The 22,540-nt window shown below is 34.9% G+C and overlaps 1 protein-coding gene and 2 long non-coding RNA genes across 3 annotated transcripts in view; 2 read left to right on the top strand and 1 right to left on the bottom strand.

Annotated features, from left to right (window-relative positions):
- Positions 1-4,234: 4,234 nt before the first annotated feature.
- Positions 4,235-4,738, top strand: LOC114363376 (uncharacterized). The gene is made up of 2 exons (XR_003656775.1): positions 4,235-4,493; positions 4,572-4,738. It is a non-coding gene; the product is annotated as an uncharacterized LOC114363376 (long non-coding RNA).
- A 3,296-nt stretch (positions 4,739-8,034) lies between these two features.
- On the bottom strand, positions 8,035-9,635 carry LOC114363378 (uncharacterized). Its single transcript, XR_003656776.1, has 2 exons — positions 9,521-9,635; positions 8,035-8,140 (listed from the first exon to the last, which is right to left on the bottom strand). It is a non-coding gene; the product is annotated as an uncharacterized LOC114363378 (long non-coding RNA).
- A 3,239-nt stretch (positions 9,636-12,874) lies between these two features.
- Positions 12,875-22,540, top strand: part of NGR-A23 (neuropeptide receptor A23) — a 33,313-nt gene continuing 23,647 nt past the window's right edge. The window contains exon 1 of the mRNA XM_028319058.1: positions 12,875-12,921. Within this exon, the coding sequence (XP_028174859.1) occupies positions 12,875-12,921 (47 nt within the window). The remainder of the gene's footprint in view (positions 12,922-22,540) is intronic.

Below are 22,540 nucleotides of genomic sequence, written 5' to 3'. Positions count from 1 at the left end.
CCTTTAATCACAAAAATAATAGTAGGCTATAAAACCAAAAGTGAATGGAAAGCTAATCACCAACACTTATCAACGCCGTCATTTCGTCGAATAAATATTTATGACCGAAGTCACATCGTGTATTCTAATGTCAGCACGTCAAACTATACATTTTTTTTTGTAAAATAGTTCCAATTACAACTACATAAGGATGACTCCTGTGACCAGTGTTAAGCTTGATGTGACGTTGTCTGTACGCAATCGCTGCATTATAGAGTGCCACGCATGGTAGCGTGACATTAGCGCTGCGTTCGTCGTGTACTGCCTCAGTTCAGGGCCGTACTAAGGGCAGAATGCCCTTGGTATGTTTGGTAAAATGCTAAAGCCTAGATAAATAGGTAGAGTCAGGTATGGTGAATCGGTAACAGTCACAGGGAGGTAATAAGTTGTCACAACATCGATCTATTTAAGTAGATTTCGCACAGCTAATCTAGGCTGACGCTAGCAAATGCTAGATGAAAAAAGCCGGATCTCACTGATTCTCACAATTTGGGTAGAATACGTCTGCACTCTGTTACTTAAACTAATTTGTAAATGTGTAACTGCCTAAAAAGTGGTAGGAAACAAAAAGATTATTAACCTAGCTACACAAAGCTACATACGTAACGAAACCTAACTATGTCTAGGAGTTGTCTCGCTAGTCGCTACATTTTGCTAAGTTTGATCGTGCGTAAAACCACCGCGCTCACACCCTAACTCCGGCCCAGGTTCTGTAATTATTATTATAAGTTGTAGCACGCACGCCACTTGCTCACCTGGAAAATATAGGTCGGGCTATTTTTGCCGCCAAAGTTACAGTGAGGGCGATTGAGCCGGTGAGGTGACGTTTGGACAAAGAAAATTTGGAAAATTGTTAAATATAAGGGTTCCGTTTTTTCCTTTTGAGGTACGGAACCCTAAAAAACATGTTCAGGTAGTAGTTAGATGATGTCCATAAAAGTGTAGATAGGTAAATGGAGAAGTAAAGAAGAATAAATAAGTATTAACGCCTTTAATTTCCGACGCAAAAAGGGTTAAACACAGAGCAATTCAGACTGGTACTTAAATAGCAGGTATACCTACGTACTTGCACCTTAGTCTCAAATAAAATCTAGGTATGTGTACTACACTAATAATAACTTATTCAAGGAGTGTACTTAACACTGTGAGTTTTCAATCATCCTGTATAAGCCAGCAGACCAAGGTAGCTGACGTCAGCAAACAGGTCACACGCTACCATGGCAATGAGGAGCAGGCTATCCTCAAAGGCACGACAGCAGACACGCATGACATGAAGTGGTGATACGAAACATAACTTTTCTCTATTTCTTACCTCTAACAATTTGACTAGATACTGTCTACTTGAAGCCTCTTAGGCTACTTAATAAATAGGTACTCGAATGTCAGAAAGCAGACCACCAACATTATTTCCAATTGATTATGGTCGCATACCTCATCTACTTTTTATACCCCCCAATTTATGGAGGCTGTGTAGTTTTGACCTATAATGGGTGTAAAATTATGTAGACAACCAGTGCATAAAATCAGACATCATGGTTGAAACCAGAGACCAACATGATACTTCTATCATAGAAGAAGAACCTAAAAAATAATGCATCAGACTTGCTGAAAGAAATCAACTCATGCTCTACCATCTGTCAATTACTACAATTATTCAGTAAACACAGTAAACCTGAAACCTGACGTTTAAGCAGGTCAAAGGGTAAAAAGGTTACCCCAAAAACAACTGAATCACGAAAACGGCTAGTAAATCAGCAATTAACGATTTGTCAAGCGTTTTTACGATATGTACCACTTACTATGGGGTTTCGTTTGCGTGCGTGCGTGCGCACTATAGAGGTAACATTGGTTATTATAGAGCACCATTGACGTTATTTGGTACTTGTGGTTAATTATGTTAATGTTTTGTTTTTCCTTGACAAAGTGTTCTAGAAAACATTAAATGGTTTGTGGAAAGAGAACTGGGAACACTTCGTTCGCATACCGATTTGAAATTCACGTTTTCAGACTTATTTACAGCCTTCTACTAAAGGATTATTATCAGATAAATTAAATACCAATTGCTACTGATCGTGGAATACGCCTCCTTCACACTATCAAGTAGGTTTACTAACAAAGAAGTGTGACCTTTAATAATAATTCATAACAGTGTGGTGGCGTGTCATCGTAGATATTTCATTCACTTGTCTACCCAAGGAATTGTTTATTTACCACAGGACCGACAGAAAAGCAAATTACATTAACCTTTTCATGATCAGTAAAAATATAGGTAAAAGTAGGTACCGAATACAATATTGGGTGTGTGAAAAAAAAGTTAAAACTAGAACAAGCCCCACTCAAANCATGCTGCATGCTTGCTTTCATGCTGCATGCTCTGCATGCTTATCTACTCTATTAAATTATATATGATTTTTTAAAGATACGATTATGTCTACACTAATATTATAAAGAGGAAAACTTTGTTTGTTTGGTTGTAATGAATAGGCTCAAAAACTACTGGACCGTTTTTAAAAATTCTTTCACCATTCGAAAGCTACATTATCCACGAGTAACATGGGCTAAATTTTATTTTAGAAAAAAATAGGTTTCCGTAAAATATTTGGGTTTTTCGGAGTCCACGCGGGCGAAGCCGCGGGCGGAAAGCTAGTCTGTTATAAAGTAAATTATTCTGAACAACAACATTATGAGTTGAAGTATGTTCTTAGTAACAACATTATTAATTAAAACAATATGATCAATGAATGTTATGAAGAAAAAAGATCTGAAAATAAAAATTATGTATTTGAAATGGCTTTTGGTAGTAACAGTATTGATAAAAAAATTATGATTACTAACTGTTATGAGCTCCGATGGTAGTAATAAAAATGTATGAATAAAAAAAGTATGAAAAATAAAATTATGAAGAGAGATTATTATGAACACAAATCGGTAGTAAGACAAAGAATAGGATTTAGAATTTTATGTGAGCCAATATAGAACCGTCTAAAATACATCAGAAAAACGAAAGAAAGTGACCAGTGTTACATTTCATAAGTAAGTACTACAATTCGACGCGTATTTTGCTTGAATTTGGCTTTCAAAAATTAAATACGGGAATGATACCAGTAACAAGAAAATTTATTTCACAATTGTTCGCCGTACAAATACACTTCCTTTTTTATGAAATCGAGACTTTTAAGTCGATTTATCTTATTGTTATTAGGTAGATACTTTGAATTCAATAAATAAGTAAGTAAATGATGCGTTTTGTTTTTGTTAATTATAAAATAATTAAAAACGTATTAAAAATTTCCCTACTTTCGGGAAAATCGCCTTCACTGTCTACACTCCCCAACAAAATTGACACTAATGACATAAGATAGGAGATAAGACAAGATTTTGTTTTTAAACTCGATTGATTTCAGTATCTAAACAAAATTTCTATCATTTAGCACTTCTTTCATTTAAATACAATAATACCGACCGCCGCACGGATATCGGGCTCGCACTTCGCTCATCTTCGTGTTTCGGGCGTCATCGGCGCTCAATCGTGGATCATCGATTTTCTCCATTCATCAGTCCGATTTTGCTTCCCACGTCGAGAGGCTGCGCGCACGCTCCGCGAAATCTAGCTCGTATTTAGAATTCCTAGTACTCAATCGCTATTTCTTTATTTCTTGCCTTGTAACATCAACTTTTCTCTTCCTCTCTGCTTGATAAATGTTTTCTAGTAGGTACATAAACTTTTTACTACCGTTACCGTGTTCTATCTCTGTAAAAAAATATTTTAAAATAATAACGTAATTTAATTTCTATCGGCGTTTAATTTAAATTCCCTGAACGACTGTTAGGCTGTTAGTTAGGTTCAGGTTAAACTTCCATTCTTCATAACTTACATAAAATAATTCATCATCATGTTCGTGATTATTTTAAATGAACTTAATTTCATTAATTACACGAAATAACTATCAAAATGTATTGATATTCTTATCGTTTTAATAATAACGATTGAGCCNCAAATCATTTGCATTTGAGTGTTTTGAAAGCTTGCTTTAAGAGCATTAATGATAGGACGAATCTTTAGTTCACAAAGATTAAACAAAGTATTTTTCCCGCCGCTTTTACATTCTCATTCGTTGATAGACTTCCTGTACTAAACTGACGAAATTAAACTTTTCTGATGTTAAAAATTACGTAAAGTAGTTACGTTATAACGATAACTACCGATTCACGACGACATTCGATGGACGTATTTCATCGAATGCACTTTTCTAATTGCAAATTTGCGATTTTTGATTGTTTTCTCGTGCGGTTTTGAGTATTTAGTGTGTGAAAGTGTGATAGTGAGTGTAATAATAGTGAGTGAGTGTTAGGAAGATGCCAAACCATACGTACAGTGCTCGTGAGTACGTAAACATGGTTTACTGTTACGGGAGGGCACGTGGAAACGCATCTGAAGTCGCATCGGTGAGTAGGTAGGANGAGTACGTAAACATGGTTTACTGTTACGGGAGGGCACGTGGAAACGCATCTGAAGTCGCATCGGTGAGTAGGTACCTAGTTCTAAACTTAAAGGGATGTGTTTTTTTTAATGTAGGGAGTAAATAATCTGGTAATTTTGTGTACAAAATACTCCCGCGATTGCGGTAGGTAGTGGCGGAAAGCGCGTAGGTACGCTCCAATACACACACACACACACACACACACACACACACACACACATAGGAAACAGCAAACTAATTTAAAACGAACTTTAACTTTAGTTAGTCAAACAAAAATACCTATTTACACTACCTATTTTACGTGGCTTCCTTCAGTAGACTATCAGACATGATAAGCGAGCGATCCGCGTANGTACGCTCCAATACACACACACACACATAGGAAACAGCAAACTAATTTAAAACGAACTTTAACTTTAGTTAGTCAAACAAAAATACCTATTTACACTACCTATTACGTGGCTTCCTTCAGTAGACTATCAGACATGATAAGCGAGCGATCCGCGTAGCTCGATGGGTGCCGCAGTTGAACCGTATTGCAGTATTACGAGCCACAGTACAGTTGATGTCGCACGGAAAATATTCGCTAAAAATTCTACTTTAGTTTGTAATTTTTTTTTTGGTGGATAATGCGTTTATATAAGTCATAATAGATCACCTAAATAAATATGGCGAGGATTGAAATCAACACCCTGTATTTTCATAATGTTATGCATAATTATTACGACATGTGTTTGCTTATTTACACGCACTTAACACGAGTTCCAATATCCATGTAACATCTGTTCATACTGTGTTTGCTAAAATCATTAATCCAATCGAACGAGCCTGGAAAGATCTAACAATACCACCTTGATGATAACATGCGAGTAACTCTAAGAGTAGGCGCACACCGTTGATTTTTAGTTGGCCGATAGTTGTGCCCGATTTTAATTTGTATGAAGAATCGGCCAAATCGAATCGGCGTAGTGTGCGCACTCCCATACATGCCCATATACTGATCAACTGCCCGACTAAACTATCGGCCGACGAAAAATCAACGGTGTGCGCCTACTCTAACAAACAACCACTTATAGATTTGAAATTTGATAGAACGGTCATACGATAACAAATTTTAACAGCTGGGAATAAGAGTCCAAGTGTATTATTTTGGTTCTGTAGATTAACTTAGTCATCGTTGCTACCAAGGTTACAAAAATTACTAAATAAATAGTTTTTTTGTGACACGCCATTTTTTCAGTAGGCGGCAATTTCAGGCTATGGATTTATCAATGCTTATTCGTAAAGTAAAAGATGGGCTTACAAAGTAAGTACAGCTACAGACGTCTATATGAGATACGCTTTTTGAGCTCATCGATTAGGGTTAATTTACTACTCTATCGACTCAGTGGGGTAGCCTTTATGCGGGTGTGTAATATAAGTATAGATAAATATATAAATACACATGGTTTTACGCAAAATATAGGTAAACGCCAACATCTAATTGCATTTTATAAGCGTTGTTGTTATCTAATCCTAGGTACCTACATAACAGGGGTGTAGCTACCGCCCATATCAATGATACGGGGCCCCCGGGCAATAACCCTTTACTTATTCTGTTTGCAATGATCTTTTTATATGCAAGGGCCCCAACAAATTTTGATACAGGGCCCGTCTAAGGCACGCTACGTCACTGGTACATAGGTTGCCTGCGATTTCAATTCAATGACTACTTTTGAATTTAATGATTGTCTGTATCAAGGTCTTGTGAAACGAGCCATGTTGTCGTCCAATGTGTGTAGGCCAGTCGGTGTTTTGCGAACAATATTGTCGTGAGAACCGATTGTAAGGTAAATGTTTGGTTTGTAGCTTGTAAAGTGGGCCAGTTGATCGCACTAACATAACGATTCTTAAGTCTCGAATCCTTTTATAGTTTTCTATCAAAATTTATATTACAGAAAATTGAAAATTTAAAAAAGATACATTCAGAATATCGTTTGAACAATAATTTTTAGATAAGAGGTCGTCGCTTCTAATCAAATAATGTTATTATTTTTTAGACTTATATCATTTTAAAGATAAGACACTAGCGACAATAAGTGTGGCGAGCCTTCAATAAGATAAATTTTATCATCAAAAATATACTATGTAGTAGGTAGGTATATGTATTACCACATAATAAACGATAACTAGGTACCTACTTACCCCACAGGGCTGCAGCCTTATCTGTCTGATTTAAAAATATTAAATTAAATGTTATCTTATCTACTTATGTAGTACCCAATAAAACTACGTGGAAGGGTGAAGTCTATTCTCTAAATCTGGAGAATATCAAAATTATGCAATGTCATCATGTCATGATTATTACTTACCTGCCCCCCTAGACAAAACGCACTTTTTGATCGAATCGAAAATCGAATCCGTCAAAACTCCATAGTACAAAAAAGGGGCTTTTCGACCACTTTTCGACTGGTTTGCGATTATAATTTGCACTTTGTCTAGACCCACTGTTGTTCTTCTTATGTTACTTACGTCACCTTATTAGACATTATTTTACAATAAAATGAAACTTGCAACCAACATCTCTATAGATAGCTTCCACTCTTCTTCTTTTGTTTATGGACAGACCTAGGGGCCATATAAGTTACGTTTGTCCTGACGTCATCAACGCACATCCAAACTAAGCTTAATCTAAGAAGTTAAATATTTGCTAAAAGCTTGCTCTTGGTCAATACAATGATGATCTATTAATATAATGTTTATGAACTTCAAGATTTAACTGATATAACAAACAAAGAACGATTGTAAGTGGTAACAAGGACTATCAGCTACTTGTACAAGTAACAAGGACTATTATAACAAACAGTGCCCACTTTACTTTTCCAATAAGGCCTCCATTTATGATTGGTAATTTATGAAATATCATGCAATCATTATCTATTCGAATGGTAGTATGTCACTAGTAGTAGTAGAGAAAAAATCCTAAGCAAATATTTATCCGAAATGCTTCATGGCATGGCAGAAAAGATAAGATAAAACGCGCCTAGCAACCAAAAATATTTGATAAGTAGGATTTAACATTTTAACTACATAGATAGTTAGGTACTTTTGTCGACAACTTTAAATTTCACAATCTTGTAAAATAACTATGAAATCCTAATAAAAACCCTTGCTGTAATCTTATCTCTACACGATTGACGATTAGGATTTAATTTGTTAGGGCATCATGACGAATCAAAGCAGTCCTATAAAAGATTTTTCGTATCTGTTTAATAGTAGTAAATGTACTTATGTGATGGATGATAGGACATTTACCGGTGTTCAAGCAAGGTACGATTATTCAAGACCTGCCCGTGATCCAAATGCCGTATAAAGTGATAAATCATCACATCATTTCAGCAATACAAGGTCCACTGCTGAACAGCCTCCTCCCCCAATAATTTCCATCCATAATGACCGGTTGGTGGAAAGTGATAAAGCAAAATAAAATTTACTCACTTGGTTTGATCTCGGGCCATGTTTCTGAGGTGAATCTCTTGTCTTCGAACTCCTGCCCTCCATAAGCGAGGAGGAGGCGACCGCTCTCTCCCAGCGCCTTCACGTTGAAGTATGTGAACGAGACCTTGTTCCACGACATGGTTCTAAAAACGAAAGTAATTTCTTAGCGAATTAGAAAAAGTCGCTTCTCAAACAAAAATTTAATTAAACAACTTGAAAAAATCGAACTGTCTAAGGCAGTTCGATTTTTTCAAGTTGTTTAACTAAAAATATTTTCTCTGTTCCTAGATTAAAATGTAATTGAGTCATTCGATTTTATTGTTTTGATTAAGTAAGTTTATATTTCGATAATGGGCTTGCCAATCTTGCCATTAACAATCTCATCTAAATCTAAGGAGAGTTGTTCGTGCTCAGGGTACAGATTGATTCTATCACGTAGCAATATTCAGTCGACAGCACGTCAACGTAAACACTGTGGTATCTTACGTAGTTGCGATAGGGGCGACTTTGCAACGAAAATGTATAGTCTCTAGTAGACACTCTGCATCACGATGAGGATCATGGTAAGGACCATGTCTCAGCTTCGAAGTAATTATCATTGGACAGTCTTACTTTTTTTTAAATCGCTAGGGATCGAGTTATGTCGACATTAATATATTTATGTTTCGCGCCGTATTGTCAAATCTTTACGATAAACTATAATCGAATTAGGTAACAATTTTTAAAATTGTTATTAAAATTTCTTAGCGAATAGTCGCTTCTCAAACTAAAGGGTTTTAAATAGGTAAACAACTTGAAAGCAAGCGGAAGGTCGTGGATTCGAGTCCTGCCTTAGGTAGGCAGTTCGAATTTTTTCAAGTTATTCTAAATTTTTATTACGTAGGTACCTACCATATTATTTATTTATTTATTTTATTTAATTACACAGGTTTTATACCTTCTTACATAATTAAATAGTTAAGTAACAATAAACATAATAATATTCATTATATAAAATATAATTTTGCAATAAACACTTAATACAAACAGACACAATAGAGGAAAAGGGCCCAATGATCCTAAAATTCCCAGGGCCCCTATTAGGTTAAAGACGGCCCTGTCGTGGTGGCCCTGTCCATAATAATTCAAGTTTTGACCCTACCAGTGCAGTTTGCCGGTTAATTAGTAAAAAAAGTCTCAGTAGGTAGGTAGTCTTTTCAGTATTCGATTATCACGACAGATACGTAATAATTAAGTTATTTATGAAGCCCTAAATTTTAAAATGTAATTACTAAAATAGATCTGAGCATATAAATCCAAACCTGACGAATTTGATATTAACTACAATCGTAAATATTTTAAAAGATTATTACTATTTCAAAACAAAAATAAAATGCGATGTGTATTCCGCATGGATATACCTAGTCTGTTCTGTACTTACCTATTATGTGCTTGTAAGTAAAATCGTCGAATTAAATTAATGTCCAGCAGTGCAAATTATGAAAATTTATTAAATAAACTATAGAAGATTAGCAGGTACATACCAAAGTTTTTTATTTAAATTTTCCGTGCCGTGCGTCTTCACCTTGGATCGCAAAATTATTTAATGAATGAATGAAGTTTATGTGCGTGAGGTGAGGTGAGCGGCCAGTGAGTGAATTGGATTTGATTGAGCGAATGAAGCGCAGTCAGTGGTTTGTCTCCATCAGTGTTGCCAGAAGGTTACTTTTGTAACCTTTTAGGTTACTTTTGAACTGCATTGGTTACTTTTAGGTTACACTAATGAAAAGGTTACTTTTAGGTGATTTTTCAGAAATTGTAGAATTAACTTTTACAGGTTATTCAGTAAAAAATATTAATAGTGACAATTTAAAAATTATGTCATAAACTGCATTTAAGCATGAATTTGATTAATTATTTGTTAAAAAAAATGAGTTTTAACGAATATTTTTCGATAATAAAACGCAAATCCAGGAAACGTTTTTATAGACCGGTCACTTTTCGGTCTTCATGGAATGGTCAAAATTTCGAATTTAGGTAAAAGATAGATTGATAGATTAATGATCAATTGTATNAAACGAACTTTAACTTTAGTTAGTCAAACAAAAATACCTATTTACACTACCTATTTTACGTGGCTTCCTTCAGTAGACTATCAGACATGATAAGCGAGCGATCCGCGTAGCTCGATGGGTGCCGCAGTTAAAACGCATTGCAGTATTACGAGCCACAGTACAGTTGATGTCGCACGGAAAATATTCGCTAAAAATTCTACTTTAGTTTGTAATTTTTTTTTTGGTGGATAATGCGTTTATATAAGTCATAATAGATCACCTAAATAAATATGGCGAGGATTGAAATCAACACCCTGTATGTTTTGAAAAAATCGTACCCCTAGCTCAAAAGATGGGAAAACTGCACACATAAATATCTTTAAATGGCTCTACTGTAAAGTTTGGTTTTAAGACATACGATTAAAAAACTCTCTAAAAACTCATTAAAACTCATTTATTTCTGTAAATAGGCTTAAAAAAAGCACTTTTACACGTCCCAGTATTAACCCTACCACTGCTTCAGGACAATAAATGGGCCAGTGCTGAGAAGAAGCAGCGCAAGAAACTCAGTCACNACACACACACACACATAGGAAACAGCAAACTAATTTAAAACGAACTTTAACTTTAGTTAGTCAAATAAAAATACCTATTTACACTACCTATTACGTGGCTTCCTTCAGTAGACTATCAGACATGATAAGCGAGCGATCCGCGTAGCTCGATGGGTGCCGCAGTTGAACCGTATTGCAGTATTACGAGCCACAGTACAGTTGATGTCGCACGGAAAATATTCGCTAAAAATTCTACTTTAGTTTGTAATTTTTTTTTTGGTGGATAATGCGTTTATATAAGTCATAATAGATCACCTAAATAAATATGGCGAGGATTGAAATCAACACCCTGTATAGGCTATTATTTATAACGATCTATGACAAACTGAATTTCACGTAGGCGAAACCGAAGGCACAGCTGCTATTACAATAATAGAGAATCCTTAGCCTCCTGAAAATATGGAAACTCAGCTAAAATAAAAACAAAAGTCTACCGAATGTTGTAAAGATGTTACAATAACTAGCCGGTATAGTTTCTTCAAAGTGTTTTTAGTATCTTTTAGGTCAATGGACTCACAGATAGGGTTTGCTAAGGCTCTACGCCAGCTATTCTAGATTAGGCCACGACTAAAGTGGATTGGCCATTTTTCTAGGTCAGTAGATAGCCTAACTCGTTAATGTACCTGAGGCCTCACAGTGCATGTTACTGGCGATATAAAAAGAAAGGCAGGGAAAATAGACTTTAATGCAGCATTTCAAGGGTTTATAAAAGCTAGGTAGCTTTTATAAACCCTTGAAATGCTGCAAGGTAGAACTAGGTAACTTGAAACTAGGTAGTTACAAACTAACAAATTAGGTACTGTTGTTTTAAATACTGAAACTTTTTTTCACTTTTTTATTCGAGTCAATAAACTTTTTCATATTCAAATCATTCGTGGAAAGTCAATTTAAGAAAAAATTCGACAACGCTGCTCAGTTTGCTTACCATGAGTTTACGTTAGGTGTGCTCGCTAGCGATTGCGTAAAAAAATGACATTAAAGTATGACATATTGTGCAATGCCCATGCCAATGCCAATGCGGCTACTTTCAAGAAATAAAATCTTCATAGATTTTTTTGACGTACTCGCTAGCGAGCACACCTAACGTAAACTCATGGTAAACATACATTTTACGAATAGGTGTGCTCTGTTTTGAACCAAAAACTTAATCATAGTCCCGAAACTCGGTTAAAAATAAAGATTAGAACGAATCAAGACGAGTTTCCAGGAAAAAAGCTAATTAAGAGATCAACAGAACATGGCGTAAAAACAATACCTTCTTGTATTAATCATAATTATAATATTGTGATAAAATATTTTTATTTATAACCTATCCGGTCTCAAATAAAGGTAAATTAAAATTGTAACTATTTAAGCAAAATCCCCTACGCAAAACTCGGTGGCATAATAACCTGATGTATTAATATTATAATGGATCGGAAATCGGAATCCTAACATGTGTTCCGTGAGTAGGGTCGCCATGAAAACCTTCGAGATATTACTTCGTTAATTGGATTATTTTTCCGTCTACGTGGACTTTTATAAGGCTGTTAAAGTGGACTAGAAACGTGAACCATAAGGCTGTAAGTATCAAAGAAGACCCAAACAATAGCAGAGGTTTAATTATTGTGGACACAACAAGCTACACTTGTTCTTAAGCCAGTTTCAATTCAATTTTCTAGGTTATGTTGCCTGATTTACGATTCACCCTTCTATCACACATCGGTATTGCATATCAAATATCGGTCAGCTGCTAAAAGCGCGCCTAAACGTATGAGTCAACTGAAAAATCGTTGGGTATGTACTACCCGTACCCAATAGCATTTCAGCGAATAAACATAGTTTTATCGCGATAATAGATGTCAATCCATCGTTCTGTCGCGGCATGGTACATTTTGAAGATTGAATATTTGAGTATCATTTATCGCACCACTGAACGACCAAAGTATCTCTCGGCACACCGATATTCAAGACTTAATTAGTGGCGACCACAGAATACAATCTGAGGTACCTAGTGTCAATCTAATGTACTCGCACGGATTATGTTATTTGTATAAGTGATAATATCAATAATAATCTTTCGTAACTTCACAACTACTTCGCACAAATCACTTATTGATTTTGTCTCCATTTACAAACATTAATTTTTTTTTACAATCATTGAATTTTGTCCCACTAAAAACAGTCCACCTGGGTATCCTATTGGCCGTCTGACCGATCGATCAGCGTCTTACGTGGCCCAGAAACTGGAATGGAAATAAAGGGTGCGGTAGGAAACGACCCAACGGCTGTCCTCAGGTGAGTGTATTTCAGGTAGCCGTATTCACAAACGATGCTTGCTTAAGTGAAGCAGCAAATCGAACGCACAGCGTTGAATAGAGCTCTGTGATTGGTTCGTGTGCCACCTTGTGCGGCCACGCGCACTGTGAGACCTCAAAGTAAATGTTTATACGGGCGAACGAGTTGTGGAAAACAAAAGATATCGTTAGGTAACGTAAACGACCATTTTGTAGAGTAACTAATTGGCAGTAGGTACCAATGTTTCAAAATATTGTAAGCATTGAACGATTATGTTATATTTCAATACAAATTCAAACATCAATCAAATTTAATCATATAAACTGTTCACAAAATATGTTGCGGTAGCGACACATTTTGAAACATTGGCACTGCCAATATATTAATGAACTCGACTGTACCTACAGAGTGAAATCCTCACTGTACTATGAATTTTGTTAGGTACTACAATGTAATAATCTAGTTAGTAACAATAGTGCGAATTTGCGTATTTACAAAACACACACAGTAGGTAACAGTTCTTATTTTATAAACGATTAATTCAAATTCAAAATTCAACAAATTATTTGCATAAAATAGGTAGGTAGTACATACGTAGGGTTTAGGTTGCCGAGTTTTTAAAGACTATTTACCTTTACAATAATATTATTCTTTACACAGGACATCAATCATTCACTGTTTTCTTCCTCATGAAGATCTTATAATTTTATTTTTTACTAGCTGACCCGGCGAACTCTGTTCCGCCATAAAGGCAATAAATAAACCATCGCAAATTTGCTAACCGTTTAGACCTTCCCTGGACTACGACAAACATTTTAAAACCAAAATCAGCTCATCAAAAAAATAAGTTGATATAATTTATTAATTGGCTTATGTTTTTTAATTAATTTTCTACGTTAAGTATACCGTAAGTAACAGCTAGTACAAGTTCGTGGCACGTGTTAGCTTAAAATAGCGTTGTTTAACTTAACAGTAATCTGTGGTTTAACTATACCACTTGAACATTATTGAAATTAAATTAATGTCTAGACAATAACTCAAATTGAGAGGCCAATTCTCAGACTATAGTGGTAGTAGGGCACTCAGGTCTTCTGAGCTCAATACCAGTTTGGGGAACTGCGAGCAAGGTTTGACGAAATCAGTTTTCGGTAAACCTAAAAAACAAACTGGATTATAAATCCAATAGTAATTTTTATCCCACTTCGCCAGATGGAGGGTTTGAATGATGATGTTTGGTACTACCTATTCGATTATGTACTTTAGAAGGTTCGCAAAGCTCTCACAGTCTGTCAGACGTAAGAAACAATAATATTGCAATTTCAATTGGTCACATTCTTCTGTTCCCTACTTTAAGTTAATAGCTTCGGTGTTTTTCTTGATCTTTCCAAGGCCTTCGACACGGTCTCAATTCCCATCTTGATCGATAAGTTGGAATCCCATGGCATACGTGGTCGGGAGCTTAGCATCTTTCGAAGTTATCTTCTGCACAGGGAACAATGTNATCAAGCTAGGTTTTTGCTTTGCAAATTGATTAAAAAAATTACCTAGGCGGGTTTTACGTTGTGAAGGTAAATACAGACTCCTAAATACACATAGGTATTAACTTTAGCAAACATATTTGCGCATTATTGTATTATTAACAATGACGTGTAAGTCTTTTGAATAGCTTTTGTGACCTAAATAAGAATAATGATGATTTTATGGCATATAGTCAGTTAGTCAGTCAGTTATTCATTCATCTGTGGTATTGGTAGATTGTGGAATGAAATCCTATTACTATTATTTACCTCGTGACAAGCCAATAAGTAAATAAATTATGACATTGGTAATAGTAATGAATTAAATTATCTTTAGGGCACTTCCTACTTAGTTGGAATTCTAGTGCGACTATCCAACAGTCATCTTCAGTGGCAAGTGCCAACATTTAAGTGGATTTAGTGACTTGCATGTTGATAATGGCTGTTCATGACGTAGCAAAGTGCACAACAATAGCACCTTCTTGAACTCCATCTTGCATAGAGCTTGCACTGAAGTAGCTGCCAGCAGCTTGTGTTTTATTCTTGTTTTCAGCCACTTAGAAGAATGCAGGCCAAAAGGTATAAGGTTTGCTATAAAACTGCTTGCCAAAAGGTGTTTTACCCGACTCCAACTTACCCGAAAATTTAAGATAAAATTCAGTCAAATATTTAACTACTTAATACGTGTAAATCAGCCTTAAGTGTTTACATTAGGGCACACNGTAAACAATTTTTTAGGACATCGAGTACATAACAAAACTTGACTAAAACTTGAAATTATAGGGAAAAAAAGCAATGGATGTATGAAATAAGGAAGAGCCTCCAACGACTGTTGTGTATGGGTGCTTAGAATGTTGACTGCAATTCATGCGGGCGAGTGTGCCAAACTACGGCAATACCATTATTTACTAAAGATGGAAGTTATGACTACATCTATGGCGTCCCGAAGGCAAATGGTGCAATGAATCGCAGATTTGATTGTTGAAATATCCTAAAAGTAGTGATGCAACGAATACGAATATTCGTATTCGCCGAATAGTAGACATTTACCGAATATTCGTATTCGGTTTTTTTTTAATTTTGTCACGCACGTGAGTGTCTCCGAACACTATAACCACAACGACACGACGGGAAAGTATGTAACAAAGTACTAAGTAAGTTCTCTTCCGGAATTTGACAGTCAATTGTACAAGTATTATTTTGTTGCGTGATTAGTTACAAAGTAAAGAGATACAATAACAAAGAAAAATGCCATTTGTAAATTTTAATTACTAAAACATTAACCATAATAAAAAAGTTAAATTTATGAGTATTTCATGACTATGTAGAGATATTCGTATTCGTATTCGCCGAATAGTAGATTTAATATTCGTATTCGTTAAAGTAGTATTCGTTGCATCACTACCTAAAAGTGTTATCTTTTTAAAATGTAAATCTTTTTTTGTGTTTCTCAAGCGCTTGTCGACGCTGCTGATTGTTTTTTACGTATTTTAAGCACACATTATATCGATGCAAATGAACGAGTAGTTAATGAATTCATAATTTAATAATTTTCCTATAAAATTTTCCCGAACCAAAAATTGAGCGGGATAATCGACGATTTATTGCTATTTGGTTTTGCACGATCGAGAAACTTTACAGTACACGCAAACCATTAAGTTATTTTACATGTAATGCTAAGTAGCGGTAAATCGAGAGAAATGTACAATGTACTCGCAGTAGTAATGTTATAACAAACGTGTAATGTATGTTAGCAATGTTATTGTATAACAAAATGTATTACAGCTTCCAGAGTAAGTTACATCACCGCAAGCAAAGTTGTGTTTTGTTTTCAAACTTGATCGCTTACGGTGGAGTAAAATACACGAAGTTGAACAAGCACATGACGTCTCTCACCCCACACGCACTAATTCACAGATTAGACAGTGCCTTCAAGAACTTTCAGAACAAACAATGCTCAAGTCCGATAAGCCGAGCCTTAGGGGCCAAATTGGGCCATTAGCATGACGGGGAAACAATATTTTTCCCATAAGGAATTGCGCCCCCTAAAAGTACGATATAATGACGTTCAGGGCAATAAAAAGTTTAAATTGTAGACGTCGTTTTTATAGCCCAGTAGAAAAGTAATATAGCAAATAGGATTTATTGGTGCATTGTAATTTGTTGACCAAATATGTTAGAGTAAATCCACAATTTGAATAAGTTTAAACTTTAGGATTCTTTTCACTTTTACATAGGCTCTATTAAATCTAAAAAAATACGCCCAAGATTACGGCTCTTTGAGACTTTTATTTACAATATTACAAATGGAGCTACTTTATGGTTCAATGTAAGATATAAATAAGTATGTAAGTAAATTTCCCACGAAAACTTAATCTTTTGGAAAATTTTCTTTTACAAAAAATCTAATCTACTTATAACCAATCCTGCCCAGTATCTCCAATACGATTTTTCTTAACAAACTCAAATAGTCTCCGTAGTTAGCTGTGAAATTTAAGCCCACGGCTGCTTCTTTGGAGTTGGAACATTATCAGCAAGTTTAAATGTGGTGATCTTGGTTCGACGACAGTGTAATTACATACCAATAAAGGTTTAGTATTGAACTTAACTAATTAGAAGTTTTCTTCGGTAAGGGTGGTAAAGCTGGTTTAAGAAGAAAATCTAGTCCATTTCTTTTGGAATTTAACTTACTGATTAATGATTTGCAACGAAAAATTGTAATGAATAAAGGGATGAGTGTAATAGTAGTCAAAGGGTATAATAGCCAATTCATGTGCTTTTCGTTACGATGATTTTGCGCGTTTGTAAGTTCACCACGGAAAATAATCAACAGTGTAACGTCAATATGTTAGGCACGTGAGCAGTCTAAGTACTCACACATAGTTAGTATCTTTAATTGTTTAGACGTGGAAATTATCTCAATTAGTTAATTAATAATGCACGCGCCTCTAATAATCTGGTATACGAACCTACGTATTTCTTACGTATACACCAAATACCAATTGAACTGAGAGCTGGCAAAATGTTTGCTTCCATTCCTGGCTACATTATGTCACTGTACCGAACTATGCCAAATAAGCAAGCCGGCATCATCGATGTTTGCGATCGCCTCGCCCCGTTATAATTTAGCTGCAAGCACACAGAGCTCGTATTACGCAGCCGAAAATTAGCCACCATTGTGGAGCATCAATAATGTGAGTAATTTGGCTACTTGTGGCTGTGGTAATGATATTGATTGGTAAATTACAGCCTTTGGGTAGCCAAGACGGTCTGGCAATGTTATAATAGGTATGTTAGTAGAGGCAACAGTCAGCGTTTGTTATTTTCTGGTATATTTTGTTACAAGACAGGTAATGTAATCTTGTCATCTGATCCAGTAGGTACCTAGGTAGGTACTAGGGCTTTAAAAATATTTTGACATCATTTTAATATAAATTAGTACTTACTTACAGTTGTTACTAGTTGTGAACTGATTATGAATCACTATGGATGGAAATACATGAATAGAAAAGTAAATTATCGTCAAAAATGATTTAATAAAATCAAGTCAGAATTCAAACATTTTCTATTCGTCACTCACTGAAAATAAAATTGTTGGTGTCTTATACTCAACTTTTATAAAGCTACGATCTGTGTAGCGAATGTTAATCAACTTACTAAAGGTTGAGTTATTTTCGTAATGCTAAAAATAGTTACGTAACGAAATACCATTCCCAAAAAGGATATTTTGCCTATGTTAATTTGTTACGTGAATCGTGTTTATTTTAAACAAAACTTTAAACAATATTAATGAAGCAATCGAGTATCGCCAAACTATTAATTAAGTTTAACTTACTTAATTAAACTTTAATGGATCGTGAGTCACGAAACAAATACAATGTTTATGTATTTTCGGGCATTAAATATAGACGTTAATTTCTATAAGAAAGTAAATGCGCTTATAAGAAAAACACAGAGTACACAATAATTATTACACTTACTAAAACTTATGCAAGTATAAAGCTTTCATAGATTTAAAATGTGATGCAAGCATGAAAGATGTTCACATTTAGGACGCACTACGAATGTAAGCTCTTTCTTAATTACAGTGCTAAAAACGTCTTCCGTTCCGAATAATAATTTACTCGTGCTACGGACGCAAAAGAAACCGTCAGGTTTCTAGCTACTGACATTTACCTACAATGGTTTAGGGTTGTAGGGAAAATTGTGGATGTCTTGAAAACAAAGATTATAAGAGAAACTTGCTAGTGACAATGATGTCTCTAAAGGTAATTAAAATTTATTGATATTGTAATTGATGATTCGTTCGTGGTTACTAAAAAAAAAATTGTGTGTTGTACTGTTGATAAGTTTTTTTATTTCTTATTACTTTCACTTAAAACTACTTTATTTATTTTAAAAAAAATCGCTTTCATAAGTAACACAATTTTGTATTTCATCTGGATGATGCAAAATTTTGGGGAATGTATTTATGTAGGTTGGTAAAAAATTAACTTCTACAACCTAGAAGTTGGATGAACTGTAACAAACATATTACGTAAAAGGGTTTCAGTGTTACATATTACCTTAATGAGAATAAGTAAGTAAATACGAGTAAGAGAACTGTCGTTAGTGGCATTCGCAGCACCTAAGTATTTTTTGTTTTGTTTAGACACTTAATATAAAGACAAACTCAAGTACCTAAAGATCAGTTCGCGTTCACCTCTCAATCAGATATGTACCAATATTTTATCATCTCATCTCTCTTTATCCATCTATATTTATCTTAGGTACCTACGTATCCATGGCTTATCTAAGAAGACATATTTGCGACCCCATAAAAATCGGCAGCAAGGAATGTCTCGGCCTCGTCAACTGTAGAGGGAATTGGGAATTCCATGTACCTCTGTGGTTCCCTTCGAAGTCACAAAAAAGGAGCTGATTCCACTACATTTTTATAGAAAGGTCGTAAATCTAACTGAACCTTGTCAGAAATTTCATTAGACTTATGACCACCGAAAGGTGTATGTTTATAATGAAAAACATGGTGGCTAATACAGTCTTCATAGAAATAATAATAAAATTATATTTGCGATAATGATGATTTGAGATGGTTTAGAGTTAGACTAAAATGCATGCTACAGAATCTACAATTCTACATCTTAAAAGACAATTTTTAAATAAATTAAAAATGTTTTTGCTTCCTTTTCTTTGTTTGGCTAATATTTTTTCATTTAAAAAGAAATACTTCTAAATCGTCCTTGCAAGTCTCCTTCCTCCAAAATGACGGACTTTGATAGCAACTTTACCACCTTTTTCACCGCTTAAGGAAAAATCACAAAAATCCCTCTTTCCTTAATGTACCTCTTAAAGCCCATAATCTTTTTTCTTAAATTAATTAAACTTGTTCTGTAAGACAGTCAATATTTAACACCTTTGAAGGGAACTCGTCAGACTTTGTTAAGCAATTAATAAGTTTAATTTTACGTGACATTTTGTGAGACATTTTAATTATGAATCGTTTCCTTAGATTTCTGCAATTTAAATTATATAATAAACTAGCTTTCCGCCCGCGGCTTCGCCTGCGTGGTTTGTTATTCCAGGTCTGATTCTTTTTTGTTATACCACGTTTTATAGTGACTGACGTTCATGTCAAGTCACACGGGAATGCTGTCGAACGGGATAAAAAGTATCCTATGTCCTTCTCCTGGCTCTAAACTACCTCCCTGACAATTTTCAGGTAAATCGGTTCAGCCGTTCTTGAGTTATAAGTGGATTTATTTATTTAAACAGATTTTGGTAATAGAATATTTGCTTACATATTATTATTACGAGTATGTAATAAATAATGTAAATAATTATACAACAATTTCCACCAATCGAATTTTCAGCCAGTGACTTGAATTTTACGTAACTTTTTAGAAGAAAAAGTAACGCCTTCAATTTTCAGATTTAAGCCAGACAGTGTCTTTCTGGGGTTAGCATGTCAACGTTTAAAAGTATTAAATCACGTAGATTTGCTCGCCTTTTACTGGGGAAAAATTGAGCTGAAACTGGGAGCAAAACCTCGTCTGGATACTGAAAATTGATTTATGTTCACTAATTTTTTTGCTATTGCTCGTTTAAAGAAAACATGGTCTCGTGGTTAACCCCATGATCGTACATTTCTGGTCTGTCTAGGGGAAAATATTATATTTTCTAAGCGTACAGTCTTCTTTTTATGACTATTAATACTAATTTTAATAATTAAAGCTTTATATAATATAGATACCTATCAAGAATATTTTGCTAACTAATGACACATAACGAACAATTTATTTTAAAAACAATTTTCAATGGCACCTAAATGAAGTAGTTATTTTACTTCCATGGAACTACTAGGATACGGGGATTCATATCACTGTATTACTGTCGAACTTATTTTCGAAGCTGTTCGAATAACTTTTATGATGCCAAAAGTTATATTCTGAGATACCAGTACCTCTATTGCTATATTATAGCCGCCCTAGGGGGCGCTGTTTAATTTTTCATACAAAATTTTTCGATGGCACTTTGAATACGCAAACGAAACGAACTCGAAAGTTTTTCGTAATAGAGGTACTGAGATACCAGACAACTTCGGATACGACAATCCCGGTAAATCCGAGCAACTCAGAAAGTGCACTGTAAAATAAAGCGCAAAATAACGTAAGTCTGATTTTAAAGAATACACGATACGAGTAGCAAGAAAGTCCCTCGACCTCAGTATTATTTGAATTAAAACGAATTTCTTGTATACCAAGATTTCCAAGTGTCTGGGTTTCTTTAATATAAAGTTAGTTATAGTTCATTTCGTTAACTCTTGCATTTATTTTAAACGATTGCTCTCATTAAGTTGGATGGTGCCTTCATTCATCATGAATGTAATGAATGGAAATATCATACTAAGACAGACTTGTTTGACTTGGAGTGGATTAGTGAGATAAAATGCTCTAAATGATAAGTATTACTTAACGAAAGTACATTTTCGCACAAACAGTAAAACTTCTAAACATTTCTATAAGTAGTTAGTACTAATGTCGGCCGTTTGGTGTAGTGGTTCAGAACGGACTACTATGCCGAGAGGTCCCGGGTTCGATTCCCGGCCGGGCAGAAATTGAAATGATGAATTTTAATTTCTGTGACGGGTCTGGGTGTTACTATGTATATTATGTATGTATAAGTAGTATATCCGTTAAGCTAGCACCCATAACACAAGCATTAAATTGCTTACTTTGGGGCTAGCTGGCGCTGTGTGAAATTGTCCAAAGATTTATTTATTATTTATATTTGTTTGTGTTTTTATTTTTTTACTTTCTGTTGAATGATTTTATAAAGCAAATATGCCTTTATTAATTTTAACAATAAACTAGCAGCTAGAGCATTAATTTCTATGAGTTTGTTTCTAAGAAAAACATTATTTAATATCGTAGTTTCTTTCTGTTGCTATAACATTTTAGGGTGGTCCTTATTATGGGAGCCTAAAGTGGGTGCATTGTAATATTTTTTTTCCATAACACAGATTTTCGGAGCCTGTTATGTATTATGAAGGATTATCAGTTCCGTAATACGATCAAACAGGCGGCTTCATAGGACGGCTTGTACTAATTGATAGATAGCCTAGAAACGTCAGATTTGAGTTGATTGAGTTGCAACACACTGACATGGCTTAGCTGTGTGTTAGTACGTCACGGATACATGGCAATTGGCTTTCTGATAGGATGTAATTTGACAATTCACAGGAAGCACTGAAACGCTAACAGATTTATACGGTTTATACGGTTTTCAGACGTTAGACGACTTTTGTATAAGTTAAGGTTCGGCCAAACCAACGCGATAACACGCGATCAGATCGCGTTGGTTTGGCCGAACCTTTAGTAAGGTTAGTAACCTTTAAATTTTCGAGGCTCGATCACAGAATAAGTAATAGTANTTTATTGGCAATTCGACAAGGTTGTGTGGTATTTTGTTAAATATGGTAATACATTTCCCCAAGAATGAATTACCTATCTTATGCAACCTAAATGATGGAACAGCAAGTTTATTCTTATGTCTCGTGTTAAATGAGTGGACGTCACTTTTCTTAGTAAATAAATGTATATGTT

Source organism: Ostrinia furnacalis, unplaced genomic scaffold (assembly GCF_004193835.3).
Source record: "Ostrinia furnacalis isolate ACB-3 unplaced genomic scaffold, ASM419383v2 OfSCF7086, whole genome shotgun sequence".
Classification (NCBI taxonomy): domain Eukaryota; kingdom Metazoa; phylum Arthropoda; class Insecta; order Lepidoptera; family Crambidae; genus Ostrinia; species Ostrinia furnacalis.
Note: the sequence above shows the minus strand (reverse complement) of the source record. Positions and strands in the feature narration are given on the sequence as shown.